Here is a 14,695-nt window from a genome sequence, read left to right as displayed (position 1 = left end):
GGGGGATCTTGGCTCTTTCCACAGTTTGGTGATTGTGGCCATTGGTGCTATGAACACTGGGGTATAGATGACCCTTCTTTTCAGTACATCTGTATCTTTGGGGGTAAATACCCAGTAGTGCAATTTCAGGGTCATAGGGTAGCTCTATTTTTAATTTCTTAAGGAATCCCCACACTGCTTTCCAAAGTGGCTGTCCCAACTTGCATTCCCACCAACAGTGTAAGAGGGTTCCCCTTTCTCCACATCCTCTCCAACACTTGTTTACTATCTTGTTAATTTTGGCCTTCCTAACTGGTATAAGGTGATATCTCAATGTGGTTTTGATTTAAAATCTCCCTGATGGCTAATGATGATGAACATTTTTTCATATGTCTGTTAGCCATTTGTATGTCTCCTTTGGAGAAGTGTGTCTCCATGTCTTCTGCCCATTTTTTGACATGATAATCTGTTTTTTGAGTGTTGAGTTTGAGAAGTTCTTTATAGATCTTGCATATCAGCCCTTTGTCTGTAGTTCATCTGCAAATATCTTCTCCCATTCCGTGGGTTGCCTCTGTTTTGTTGACTATTTTTGATCATTGCTTCAATCTTTTTACTAGATATTGGTCTATTCAGGTTGTCAATTTCTTCCTGTTTCAGTCTTGAAAGTTTATAGGTTTCCAGCAATGTATCCATTTCTTCTAGGTTGTTTAACTTATTGGCATATAACTGTTGATAATAATTTCTGATGATTGTTTCTGTTTCCTTGGTGTTAGTTGTGATCTCTCCCTTTTCATTCATAATTTTATTAATTTGGGTCCTCTCTCTTTTCTTTTGGTTTAGTTTGGCCATCTGCTTATTGATATTATTGATTCTTTCAAAGAAACAGCTTCTAGTTTCGTTGATGTGTTCTACTGTATCTCTAGTTTCTAACCCATTGATCTCTGCTCTAATCTTAATTATTTCTCTTCTTGTGTGTGGGGTTGGCTTAATTTGTTGGTGATTTTCCAGTTCTTTAACGTGTAAAAAGAGTTGGTATATTTGGGATTTTTCAATTTTTTTGAGTGGGCTTGGATGGCTATGTATTTCTCCTTTAGGATCGCCTTTGTGTATCCCATAGGTTTTGGACAGATGTGTCTTCATTCACATTGGTTTCCATGAATTGTTTAAGTTCTTTGATTTCCTGGTTGGCCCAGACATTCTTGAGCAGGATGATCTTTAGCTTCCAGGTGTTTGAATTCCTTCCAAACTTTTTCTTGTGGTTGTTTCAGTTTCAAAGCATTATGGTCTGAGAACATGCAGGGAATAATCTCAATCTTTTGGTATCAGTTGAGCCCTGATTTGTGACCCAGTATATGGTCTATTCTGGGGAAATTTCCATGTGTGCTCAAGAATAATGAGTATTCTGTTGTCTTAGGGTGTAATGCTCTGTCTATATCTATGACGTCCATCTGGTCCAATGTGTCATTCAAAGCTCTTGTTTCTTTATTGATTTTCTGCTTGGATGAATAATAGCTGAGTAATAAACCACTCTCAGTAATAGCTGAGAGTGTTGTGTTAAGATCCTCTGCAATTAATGTATTCATATCAATATGACTCTTTATTTTGATTAACAGTTGACTTATGTCGTTGGCTGCTCCCATGTTGGGGGCATAAATATTTACAATCGTTAGATCTTCTTGGTGGATAGACCCTTTAAGAATGACGTAGCGTCCTTCTGTATCTCTGACTACAGTCTTTAGCTTAAAATCTAATTTATCTGATATGAGAGTCACTACACCAGCTCTCTTTTGAGGCCCATTGACATGAAAGATGGTTCTCCATCCCTTCACTTTCAGTCTGGATATACTTTGAGTTCCAAATGTGTCTCTTGTAGACAGCATATGGACGGGTCCTGTCATTTTATCCACTCTACAACACTGTGCCATTTTATGGGAGCATTTAGGCCATTCATGTTGAGAGTGATTACTGAAAGATAAGTTTTTATTGACATCATGTTGCCTGTGAAGTCCTTGTTTCTATAGATTGTCTCTGTAAATTACTGTATGGTGTCACTCCTGGGTTCTCTCTTCTTTTACAGAACCCCCTTAATATTTCTTGTAGTGCTGGCTTGGTGGTCACATACCCTTTTCAACCTTGCTGGTCTTGGAAGCTCTTTATTTCTCCATCCATTTTGAATGTCATCCTTGTTGGTTAAAGTATTCTTGGCTGCCTGTTCTTCTCAGTTAGTGCCCTGAATATGTCTTGCCTGCCCTTTCTGACTTGCCAGGTTTCTGTGGACAGGTCTGACATTATTCTGATGGTCCTTCCTTTGTATGTAAGGAATCTTTTCCCCCTAGCTGCCCTTAAGACCTCCTGTCTGAAATTACAATTTGTGAAGTTCATAATTAAGTGTCTAGATGTCTTTCTAGACTTTTTTTTTTTTTAATCTTGGAGGGGGTGGGTATCCTTTCTGCCTCTAGGACACAAACACTTGTTCCATTCCTCAGACTGGGGAAATTTTCATCCAGAATTTATTCAACTATATCTTTTAGTTTCTCTTTCTCTACCCCCTCAGGGATCCCAATAATTCTGATGTTGGAATGTTTCATGGCCTCTTTTATTTCCCTAATTCTGTTTTCATGGCTTCTAAGCTGTTTGTTCCAGGCCTCCTCCTGATCCTTCTTTTCTATCAGTTTGTCTTCTAGATCACTAATTCTATCCTCTGCCTCAGTTACCCTAGCTCTTAGAGTATTTAGATTAGATTGGATCTCATTGATAGCATTTTTAACTTCTGCCAGATTGGCTCTCAATTCAGCCCTTAGAGATTCTATGTTGTCACTAATGGTGTTCTCCAGCCTAGTCATTGCATGGATGATTGTTACCCTGAATTCCCTTTCTGACATACTGTTTATGTCCATATCTAATAGTTCTGTGGCAGAGGGCATGGTCTCTGAATGTTTCCTCTGAATGCATAATCTCTGAAAATTATGAAAACATCCCTGCTACCAATACATTTCTAAATACAAAAGTGACTACCATATTGTTACTTCTGTGTAGCGAGAGAAGTTCATTTTCAAAACAGATAAAATTCAGTCTTTAGGTGTGAATTGTATGAATGGACAGTCCTTTTTTTTTTTTTTTTAAATTCTTAAGTCGTTTGGGATCCTTAAGCATGCAAAACCTCAGATAGGAGGGTCCACAAAGAAAGGGTTGTCTTATGGCATCCAGTTACGCCAGAGCTAAGAATGCCTCGGGGTCATTCCTCCTCCTGGTCATTTTGGTGAGAGGTGGTTGAATATATCAACTGTGATCCAGACAAGGTGAACCCTGGAAAGTTTCAGAGAAATCAGAAGTCACCACCAGAAAGAAAAAAAAAAAAAGGAAAAAAAGAAAGAGAAAAGAAAAGAGAAAACCCAGCCAAAATGAGCCCCAAAAGTAAGATTTATAAGGTACATAAACAAAAACAAGCAAACAAAAAGAGCAACGAAAGTAAATGAGAAGAAAAATAGGAAGAGCCCAGCCAAAAGGAGCCCCAAGACTAAGATTTCTATAGTACCAGAACAAAAAGAAATACACATAAACACTAACAGAAGAGTTAGTGGAAGGTGGTTATAAATCCTCAGTGTGGGTGAGGCAGGTTATTTTGGTTCTTCCTGGGTGTATCTTGTTATTTTGTTAAAGGAGTCAACTTTCCAGAGATACAAGGAAATTAAAACTGGTTTATATATAGGGATAGTATTAAATAGGGAAAAAGGATTACCTTGAAGCTTATATCTATATGTATATTAAAAAGAAGAAAAAGAAACACAGGTATATGCATGAAAAAAGTTCAAGTTAAAAAGTTATTATGAAATATTTGTATTAAGCCTCTAGTGGTAATGGTAAGTAGGTTAAAAAAATTAAAAAAAAAACAAGAATCATGAGAACAAACTAACCAAAAAAAAAAAAAAAAAAAAAAGAAAAAGAAAAAGAAAAAGAAAGAAAGAAAGAAAGAAAAGGAAAAGAAAGAAAGAAAAGTTGTATCTATGAAATATACAGGTTTTAGGGCAATGCCAGGAGCTTAATATATTGTTTTCCCCTGATGTTGGGGTTTTACAGTTTTATAGGGACCCTGTGGTGGTTGTCCTCTTGTTCTTTTGGCTTGTCTTCTGGGGGAGGGGCCACCACATTGTTTTCCAGTCAATCTTGCTTGGGTTGAGTCACTCTGCCCCCTGTCAAGAGTCTGGGCTCTGTGGAAACCAGTTTTTCAGGCTTTTGTGCTCTGGAGGTTTTTGTTCTTCGGTGGCTTTTTACAGCTTTTCAGAGGGTCAGAGCAAAGAATTTGCCTGCCAGAGCTCCACCTCAGAGAGAAGCCTTAGACTGATCCCCTCTGGATGGTCCGGAACACACAGACTCCCCCTCTGCAAACTCCGCTGAACTCCACCACCTCCCACAGGTGGTGCCCACCCCCAGCCACCATCCCGAGGTGGTCACCCGAAGCCCCTGCTTTTCCCTGCACCCCTGTGCCACTAAAACCATGAGCAGTATTGGTCCAGGGAGCCCTGTTTCTGGTGGCTGCCTTCGCCAGGACTGTTGTCTGGGGTCCACGCCTATGCCGGGTGCAGTCAGACCCCAGGGCAGCACACGTCACAGGAGGCTGTGGGCCAAGGGATCCCAGCCAGTGTTCATGCCGGGCTGCCTCGAGCATGGGCGGGAGTGTGCCAGCTGAGCGGTGGTGCAAGCAGTGGAAAGCCTCAAGCTCAGTGACCGTTGGACTGGAGGCTCAGCCAGACTCTCTCTGGCACAAGTGGTTGCCGGCGGTGACTGTCCTGGAACCATGGGCTTAGGCCCGTGCCCCTGACCACCCGATTCCACCAGTTGCCCCTTAAGATCTTTTGCTCTTTTTGAGTGCTTTTAACCAGACTCCAAGTTAATGCTGGTCCCCAATCACAGGACACGTTCATATTGGGATATCACTTTCTAGTGGGTCACTTCTGGTGGCTCCCTCCCCCTTCTGTTTATCCTCCAATATCAGTCCAATTGTTCCCCCTGTGCTTTACCTCTCCACTGATGTCTTCTGCCCCCAGAGAGATCCAGAAGTGTATAATCTTATATCTCAGGCTGATTTCATGGGTGTTCAGGGTGTTCTGGTAGAAAATTAGTTCACTTTAGGGGACCAGTTGCAACAGGGTCTCCTACTTCTCTGCCATCATGCCCCTCCCCCTCCTCCCCATTTTTGTCTTAAAGAAAAAATTATTTGAAGATATTGAATACTTCTTAAAAATCATTTGCCACCTTTGGCAACATTAAAAACAATATATTTTGGGCATTGAAGTCTATTTAGAAGATGTAATTATAGAAAAGTTTTAAGGAACCATAGTGTTGTAGGAATAAAGTTCCCAAGGTGACTAACTTTAGGAGTACACTATTCATTTTGATAAAGAGCCCTCCTTGCCTATACCTAGTATATAATAAATTTAAAAAAATTTCTGCAATTTTGCTATATGTATGGATATTGTGCTAGGCACTGGAAATAAAAAATGAACAAGGCATACTTTTGCTCTTAGTTGTGTGCAACCCAATGTTCTAAAGTTAGTAACTTTTGACAAATTATTGTGTGAAAATCTTTCATACTACTCCTTTAGTTATCCCTGGGAAAAGCCTGAGAAATCTCATGAATATTTCAATTTTTTCCTTGAAGGGTAGAGAACTTGATGACTAACTTTGTTTTATCTGTTTGCTTCCAGCGAAGTCATGAAAATGAAAAAGAGGTATGAGGTGGGTTTGGACAAACTGGATTCTGCTGCATCTCAAGTAGCCACAATGCAAACCGAGTTGGAGGCGTTACATCCTCAATTAAAAGTTGCTAGCAAAGAGGTGGATGAAATGATGGCAATCATTGAGAGGGAGTCTGTAGAAGTTGCCAAAACTGAAAAAGTAGTGAAAGCTGATGAAACGATAGCAAACGAACAAGCTATGGCCGCCAAAGCCATCAAAGACGAATGTGACGCAGACCTGGCGGAGGCCTTGCCCATCTTAGAGTCAGCACTGTCTGCCCTGGACACTCTCACTGCACAGGTAGGAGCACAGCCGCACACTTGCTAGGACACAGAGCATCGTAGCTCAAGGAGGTGCTCACCATCGTGGGCTACCATCAAGTCTGTCTCTCCAAATAGTCTCCACAGTTAATGCAATCGAAATTATTTTCAAATTGGCAAAAGAGTTACCTAATTGACCTGAAACAGAAATGCTTGTGCATGACTAAGAATTTTGGGAAAGGAGAAAGCTGCCAAATTTTAGTACTTACCCTAAAACCTCTGTTATTTCAAGAAATTTGTGCAAGGACTTTGCAGTACAGTGGCAGACAGAGACATAAGACCTAAGTGTGCATCTTATTTCTAAGGTTCACCTTTTTCATATTTAGACAATTTTGTAAAATTGACATACACCTTACAGTAGATGTGATAACATATTGTGTTCATGTTTGTTACTGTTTGGGTTCTTTTTTAATTTTTGTGATACTAATACGACCTACAATGTTGTACTTTTTAATAACATGTGTTAGATTGGATGAAATGTGATATTAAAAATTTAGACATGAGAGGGGAATACTTCAATTAAGAAAGATAAAGATTAATTTTTTAAAATAGTGTTGAGAATCATGCTAAACTTTGGGTGAGGAGAGACTGTTAGGTCCTTTCTTCATACTTACTGCAATATAGGTTTCAGAGTGATTAAAATTTAAACATAAATAATTTTACTACTATAAAATAGTAGGAAATGCAGGTCCTGTTTATATCTTGGGAGTGGATCAGGACCTTAGATTTCCTAGATGTGAGAGATCAGAAAAAAAAAAAAACTAAGCAAAATTGTAATATATATGCTCTGGATTCTCTTCTGGTTTTTCATAACTAATAATTGTTTTTTTTTTCAGTTATAAATTTTAGTACCTGAAAACCAACACATTTTGTTTGATATAAACATCACAGACAGAAGTACAGAAACACTGGGGGAAAATGTTTGAACTAGATGGCAAACAAAAGATTAATATACATCTATGTAAAAAGCTCTTACAAATCAATAAGAAAAAAATAGATGTAAGATAAGATGGTAAATGATATGAAGAAGTAATTCACAAAAGAGGAAATATGAATAGTCATTAAACATATGAAAATGTATCCTACCTCACTTGTATTTTGAAAAAACAGATTAATAAAAGATTTCTTTGACTTATCAGAATCCCTAGCCCTGTTGCTGAGGGTATATGTAGTAAAACAGGAAACCTTAGATACTTTCTGGAGAGTGGTTTGTGATTATGTGTCAAAAGCTTTAAAAATAAAAGATACAGAGTTCTTAACTCAACATGGCAATTGTAATAGTAAAAACAACAACAACAAAAAACATTAGGGTATGAGAATTACGGTTCATGTCTATACATGAGAAGGTCATGTTGCCATTAAAATGATGTGTTTCATAGCATGTAAGGATATTCACTATATATTACTATTGAAATATGAAAAGTTTTAAAATAGCATGTATGATAATTCTGTTGGTCAAAATGTAGCATATTCACTAGCTAATAGCGTATATACATAGAAAAACATATAGAAGAAATATAAATAAAAATATTTGCAACAGTTAACTAGATATGGGATTATAGGAGGTTTTTGTATGTATAGTTTTTCTGTATTTTTCTAATATTTGCATCTATTACTTTCACAGTTTTTAAGAAACTACAACACTCTTACTTTGCAACAGCCAAATCTCTTATGTATTTTTGGAGTAGACTTTGTGTCATAAGTAATCTCACATTAGGGTATATTTCCATTAATCTTTTTTGTTTCTAACTTTTCTTTTGGGACAAACTTCTCATTTCTTTTTTGACAGAATTCTATCACTGTTACCATTTCTACCCAATGAACAGTTTCTATCTTATGGTTTAGTGTGAAAATAAGAGCCAGTTACAAATAATACATGAACAATTCTTTTTTAATAATTAGCATGTTGTTATTTCAAGGACATTACAGTGGTAAAATCCATGAAGAGTCCTCCTGCTGGTGTCAAGCTTGTTATGGAAGCTATATGCATCTTGAAAGGCATCAAAGCTGACAAAATCCCTGACCCAACAGGTTCAGGAAAAAAAATAGAGGATTTCTGGGGTCCCGCTAAGAGACTTCTTGGTGACATCCGATTTCTACAGTCACTTCATGAATATGACAAGGACAACATTCCTGCAGCTTACATGAATATCATAAGAAAAAATTATATTCCAAATCCAGATTTTGTTCCAGAGAAGATTAGAAATGCTTCCACAGCAGCTGAAGGTCTATGCAAATGGGTCATAGCAATGGATTCATATGATAAGTAAGTACTAACAACAGCGACAATGACGCAACCCTGTGTTTTATTTTCCTGTCTGGTCATTTAGACACTATAAAACTGAAAAGTTATATAGGTGAGAGGCTCCTTGGGAAATCCTGTCTAGTATTGCTGTGTGTGTACATATTTACTGGAGGCAAGACCATACCAGTTATATAGTATAATAGTGTTGCTTAAACATTTTTGGACTCAGAAACCCTTTATACTCTTAAAAATCTTGAAGACATGAAAAACTTTTTTTTTTTTTTAAATTAAAGACTTTATTTCTTTGTCAGAGAGAAAGAAAGAACACAAGCAGGGAGAGCGACAGGCAGAGCAAGGAGGCTAGTCTGGGATTTGATCCCAGGACCCAGGGATCATGACCTGAACTGAAGGCAGAAGCTTAACTGACTGAACCACCCAGGCATCCCTTGAAAAACTTGTTTATCTACCATATTAGAAGTTGAAATAGAGAAATTTTTAAAAATATTAGTTCATAAAGGCATTACATGTTACATAAATAACTTATTTTTTAAATTCACATTTTTCATAAAAAATTAGGAGAACAGTAGTGGTGTTTTATATATATATTTTTAAATTTTATTTATTTATTTGATAGACAGAAATCACAAGTAGGCAGAAAGGCAGGCAGAGAGAGTGGGGGAGGCAGGCTCCCTGCTGAGCAGAGCGCCCGATTCGGGGCTTGATCCCAGGACCCTAAAATCATGACCTGAGCTGAAGGCAGAGGCTTTAACCCACTGAGCCACCTAGGTGCCCCGTGTTTTATATTTTTGCAAATCTCTTTAATATGTGGCCAGTGGAAGATAGTTGGACACTCAAATCTGCATCTTCAATCTGTTGCAATATGTTTTTTCTATTGAAATTTATGATGAAAATACAGCCTCACGCAGATGTGTGGTTGGACAAGAGAGGATGTCATGGACTCCCCGAAGGGGATGAAGTATGTCTTCAGCCCCATTTTGAAAACCACTAGTATAATACATATTCTTTGTAAGATAAGGAGTCTTCTCTGGTGATTGTGTGAGAACCACTTATATTATGTACAAAACAGCAAAAATTACTGGTTATCTTCAAAAAACAACTATTACAGGATATCTTTCTTTTTTTTTTTTTTTTTTTTTTTTTAAATTTTATTTATTATTTATTTTGACAGAGAGAGATCACAAATAGACAGAGAGGCAGGCAGGCGGAGAGAGAGAGAGAGAGAGAGGGAAGCAGGCTCCCTGTCGAGCAGAGAGCCCGATGCGGGACTCGATCCCAGGACCCTGAGATCATGACCTGAGCCGAAGGCAGTGGCTTAACCCACTGAGCCACCCAGGCGCCCCTACAGGATATCTTTCAAAACTCATACATAGTTTGAATCATTGTACATATGTTATAACCTGTATATGTTTTGGACCATAATGTATTGAAGATAAATTTTAACATTTACCATTTGTTTAGAAAACTAACATCACTGACCCCATTTTCCAGATAGAAGATAATTTATATCTGTTCTTTTTCTTATATAGCCCCTTCTGTTATTGACATACATATTTATAAGATGGCTGGTTTTAGTTAAAGATATATTCTGAAAAATTTTTAAAAGCAAATGACATAGATAAAACACCTCACCTCCTAAGAATTAAGCTTTAATGAAATAGACTAGATTTCATAAACACTGCAGTATTTTACATGAATAGGCTATTTTCCTTCTGCAAAACCACAATATTCATACTGTCAATAATCTAATACTTTATATTGGGTAAAAAAATTACTCATTTGAAAAGTTATCCATATTTGATGCCCATTTTATTTTTTTTAATATTTTTTTAAATTTATTTATTTGTCAGAGAGAGAGAGAGAGAGCGCGCACGAGCAAGCACAGGCAGACAGAGTGGTAGGCAGAGGCAGAGGGAGAAGCAGGCTCCCCGCCAAGCAAGGAGCCCGATGTGGGACTCGATCCCAGGACGCTGGGATCATGACCTGAGCCGAAGGCAGCTGCTTAACCAACTGAGCCACCCAGGCGTCCCTTGATACCCATTTTAATCATCATTTCTTTTTATGTGCTGGGGCCAGGTGTGATAGTTTGATGAAATATAGAATATGGAACCCAGCATAGGTTTTGCATAAAAATGTGTTGTGAGTTACAGTAAGGATAGAAAAGCAAATTCAGTGGTAGTAAGTGCACTACAGTATAAAATGTATATCAAATTTTCTGATTTTACTTTTTGCAGAGTGGCAAAAATAGTAGCTCCTAAAAAGATAAAACTGGCTGCTGCTGAAGGGGAGCTTAAAATTGCTATGGATGGTCTTCGGAAGAAACAGGCCACCCTGCGAGAAGTCCAGGACAAGCTGGCCAAGCTTCAGGATACCCTAGAACTAAACAAACAGAAGAAGGCTGATTTGGAAAACCAGGTGTGTGATACTATGGACAAATATGGGCAAATCCTAATCACTTTGGTAGGAATGATGTTTGTGCCAGCAAGTAACAGCCTCAGTCTCCTGTTTTCTTCCTGGTTGGGGACTGGCAAACGATGGCCCACAGGCCTATTTCTGTGTGGCCCACAAGCTAAAGACGGTTTTGACACTTTTTAACGATTATATGGTAAATGGTTGTATAAATACCTGCCTAATATCATCATTTTTGTCTCTTGATCCATAAAACCCCCAATTTTTACCTTTTGGGTCCTTCCCCCCACCAAAAGTCAATCATCTTTGCCTCAGATTACCAGAATATTGAGCTAGATTATTTAAGTAATTCTTCATTATATAGGTAAGAACCAAAATATTAAGTGACTTAGGCTGTATAAGAGTTAATGGCGGAGCTGAGATATGAACTCAATACCCAAAACCCTACTGTGTGACCCCTGAAAATTATTCTACGACTAAAAAGGTGATACTGTTTATAATAAGCAGCTGCTCAAGTCTAATTATGTTCCAGGGGAGAAAAAGTCAAAATATTTATTGAGTACTTACTCTGCGAGTCACTGTTACCCTGGGAACAATATATATTATCTCATTTATTCTCAAAACAGCCTTCTGAGGGAGTTCATCTTTTTGTATGATTTTTGTAGAAACTAAAGGTCAGGTAACTTGCCTGTAGTCAACCCAGGTTCTAAGTTAGAAGGTTAAAATCTGACTTCAGTAGCTGTGCTGTTTCCTAGAGTTTTCTTCCCAGAGGATACGACCGTATATTCTGTATCTATACAAATATGTGATGTTGAGCTCATCTTTAGAAATATTACTTACTTTAAGGCATGATGTCCAAGTATCCAGTTTTAGTTTAAATAATATAATAGGTGGGTGTGTGGTTTATTGTAAACCGTTGTCAACTCTGTTGTATGATTGACATTTTTATGTTTTGTGATAAAATATTGGAAATTATGATCATGTAAAATGAATATATGCTTACATGTGCACTAAAAATCTGCTTTTGGAGGCAAAATTTTAGTTAAAATACTTTTACTTAGTAATTTCTGATGGCAAGTTTATTGCAATCAAATACATGATGCAATTTATTATAAACATTATGATAAAGAATGAAGAAAGAAGCCAGGAAGACAGAAGATATTAAAAGACAAAAGATTTAAGTTTAGAAGTATCAAAAATATCCCCAATTACATACTGCTGCTTTTTCAAGCCTATCTTTCAATAAACCAGTTTAGTATTTTCTCTCTTTTGGTCTAATGGCATTTATTTAATATAAATATTCATAGCATTAGGAAAAAGTATAGGCCAAATTCTTATTCCACTGTAATCTAAATGCCTCTGCTTTTATCAATTGTTTACTTCCTCTTTTCATGTCAGTCATTTCATTTTGAGCCTTAAGCTAACCTTTGCTTACTCTTGTCTTTATCCAAGAATAATGAGGCCAAGTCATTTAAAATCAAACCAATATAACTCGGGGGAATATTGCCATTGCATGGGTTGAAATGGCTTTTCCCCCAGTTTTCCACCTTCATAATTATCCTTTTTCTTTTTTAAATTACATTGCCTAATTGCGCATAATCAAATTGGTTGACAGTCTTCTGCACAAAGTAGGCTCTCAACTATTGATTGATGTCCTAATTGAAGGTTAATTGCAAATGTGTGAGTAGGTTGACACAATTTAACAACTTGAAAATTGTGCTTTGCAAGTAAGCATAAATTATTACAACTTTTAAACATTTAACCTTTAAAATTATCATCAAGTCAACCATAAATTAAATGAGGGGAAGATTTTACTAGAACATTTTTAAATAAAATGCATTTAGAGTATTTAAATTTGAGGGAAAATATTTATATTTGCAAGAGAATGTCCTTTATTACTTAAGCAAATTTCAGTGTCTCCCACTGTAGATCATTTCCTTAAATAGAGCTATTCTTGTGTTATGTGATGAATAGCCACTAAAAATTTTATAAATTGTTTATACTTTGTTATACTTACTTACTGTATGAACTTTATTATGAAACACACTTCCCAAATGTCATGGACTTGCCAATATTCATAGTGAGATAACTCACGTTTTTTTAGAGAGTTAAAAAAAAAAAATTCCGAGTGAAAGTTTGTAATTAAAAAAAGAAGGATTTATCTCAGAGGGCAAAATCGTGCAGAAATTTTCACTTATGTTCTACCTGTGGATGGTGATAAAGCCTGACTTTTATTTTCAAGGTTGACTTGTGCAGCAAAAAGCTCGAACGAGCCGAGCAGCTGATTGGAGGCCTTGGGGGTGAGAAAACGCGCTGGAGCCTCACAGCTCTGGACCTGGGGCAGGTGTATGTCAACCTGACAGGTGACATCCTCGTTTCTTCGGGAGTCGTCGCTTACCTCGGTGCCTTTACGTCGAACTATCGACAGGTAAAGAATACTAGTCGATTTCTGAGGTGTCTTCCTGACCCTCCCATTGTAGCCAGTACTAACTAATCTTAGAGGGTTTTGTTGGCTTAAGTTTTGGTTTTTTGATGAGTACGAAGAGCACATGTTTCCAAGGGATTTCTATCTAGTTGCGTATCTTAGTTATTCTGTAAATTGCCTTGATAGCCATAAGATGCTATATCAAATATTTTTCTAAAGCCAAATTGTTCTAGAAACAAAAACACTGACTCTAGGGTCTACCATTTCATCTTACCTTTTAATGACAGAATTTCAAAGGTATCAGGATTTTTATTACATCTTTCTTTGGTTGATGTGTGTGTTTATGAGTCTGATCAGCTACTCTCTATGAGTCTCAATAATGAATCATTTCAAAAAATTACTTCAGACAGAAAACTTCAGAGGAGGAAAAGGCAAGCTGGCCTAGAACTGAATCCGTAAGTGGCTTCTTTCCTTTGAAAACAAATGCCAAGTGTCTTGCTTCGAATTAGCACCCCTTTGATGGATTCTGCCTCATTCTTTGTGACCCAGTTCCCATTTCTATTTCTTCTTCCTGCTTTTCCTTCCCCCTTTCGGTCTATTTCTGAATGAGACCCAGCACATTGTTGAGCTCTCTTTTTGAAAAATTGAACTGGAATCCAACCCAGAACATGGCCCTGTCAGAGCAGGAAGAGAGACTTAGAAAAATTGAAAGTACTCAAAAGAAAAAGAGGGTAATGAGAATAAGAAGAGAGAAATCTTAAAGCATTTGGTAATAGCTTCTAGTGTCAAGCAAGTAGAGAAAGAATAAATGGTAACTCATTTTTTTGTCTTTTCTTTTTTTTCTCCTTCCTTCCTTCCTTCCTTCCTTCCTTCCTTCCTTCCTTCCTTCCTTCCTTCCTTCCTTCCTCCTTCCCTCCCTTCCTCAATCTTTCTGTCTGTCTTTCTTTCTTCCCCATAGCATTTGCTTGTACCTGGTCTCCGTCGAGCCTTACTTAATTTGGGGACTTTCTCTTAAGTAGAGTTGATTCTGGGAGTCCACAATTTTAGTTAGTTAGTTTTTTTTTTTTTTTTTTTTAAGATTTTATTTGTCAGAGAGAGAGGGAGAGCGAGCAAGCACAGGCAGACAGAATGGGAGGCAGAGGCAGAGGGAGAAGCAGGCTCCCCGCCAAGCAAGGAGCCCGATGTGGGACTCGATCCCAGGACGCTGGGATCATGACCTGAGCTGAAGGCAGCTGCTTAACCAACTGAGCCACCCAGGCGTCCCAGTTAGTTTGTTTTTAACCAAACTGATTTAAAATCTTCACATACATGGTGTTTCTATCTCTGAGATCGGGTCATCCTGCTCCTGGTGCATGACCTTCACATTCTTCCTCACTTTGTTCATTTGTATCTTTGAATAACTGTTTGCTACTATGGCATTAACATCTTGTAGCTCAAATAGTTACTGTTTGGCATGAAACTATCTGGTAATAGATTTGTTTGCTCTACCGTTTCAGAGACTGAGGCTTAGAAAGATGAAGGGAGTTGCTTAAAGCCACATAGCTCGTTAATGACACACCAGGA

At 37.7% G+C, this 14,695-nt stretch overlaps 1 protein-coding gene across 2 annotated transcripts in view; it reads left to right on the top strand.

Moving 5' to 3' along the window:
* DNAH7 (dynein axonemal heavy chain 7) overlaps positions 1–14,695 on the top strand; it is a 273,847-nt gene that overhangs the window by 157,477 nt on the left and 101,675 nt on the right. For both annotated transcript variants that reach the window (XM_047720641.1, XM_047720640.1), the window contains 4 exons: positions 5,685–6,015; positions 7,955–8,301; positions 10,533–10,713; positions 12,950–13,135. In XM_047720641.1, coding sequence (XP_047576597.1) covers positions 5,685–6,015; positions 7,955–8,301; positions 10,533–10,713; positions 12,950–13,135 — 1,045 coding nt within the window. The remainder of the gene's footprint in view (positions 1–5,684; positions 6,016–7,954; positions 8,302–10,532; positions 10,714–12,949; positions 13,136–14,695) is intronic.

This window comes from Lutra lutra, chromosome 3 (genome assembly GCF_902655055.1).
Source record: "Lutra lutra chromosome 3, mLutLut1.2, whole genome shotgun sequence".
NCBI lineage: Eukaryota > Metazoa > Chordata > Mammalia > Carnivora > Mustelidae > Lutra > Lutra lutra.
The sequence above is the reverse complement of the archived record's forward strand: the minus strand, read 5'-3'. Positions and strand labels throughout refer to the sequence as shown.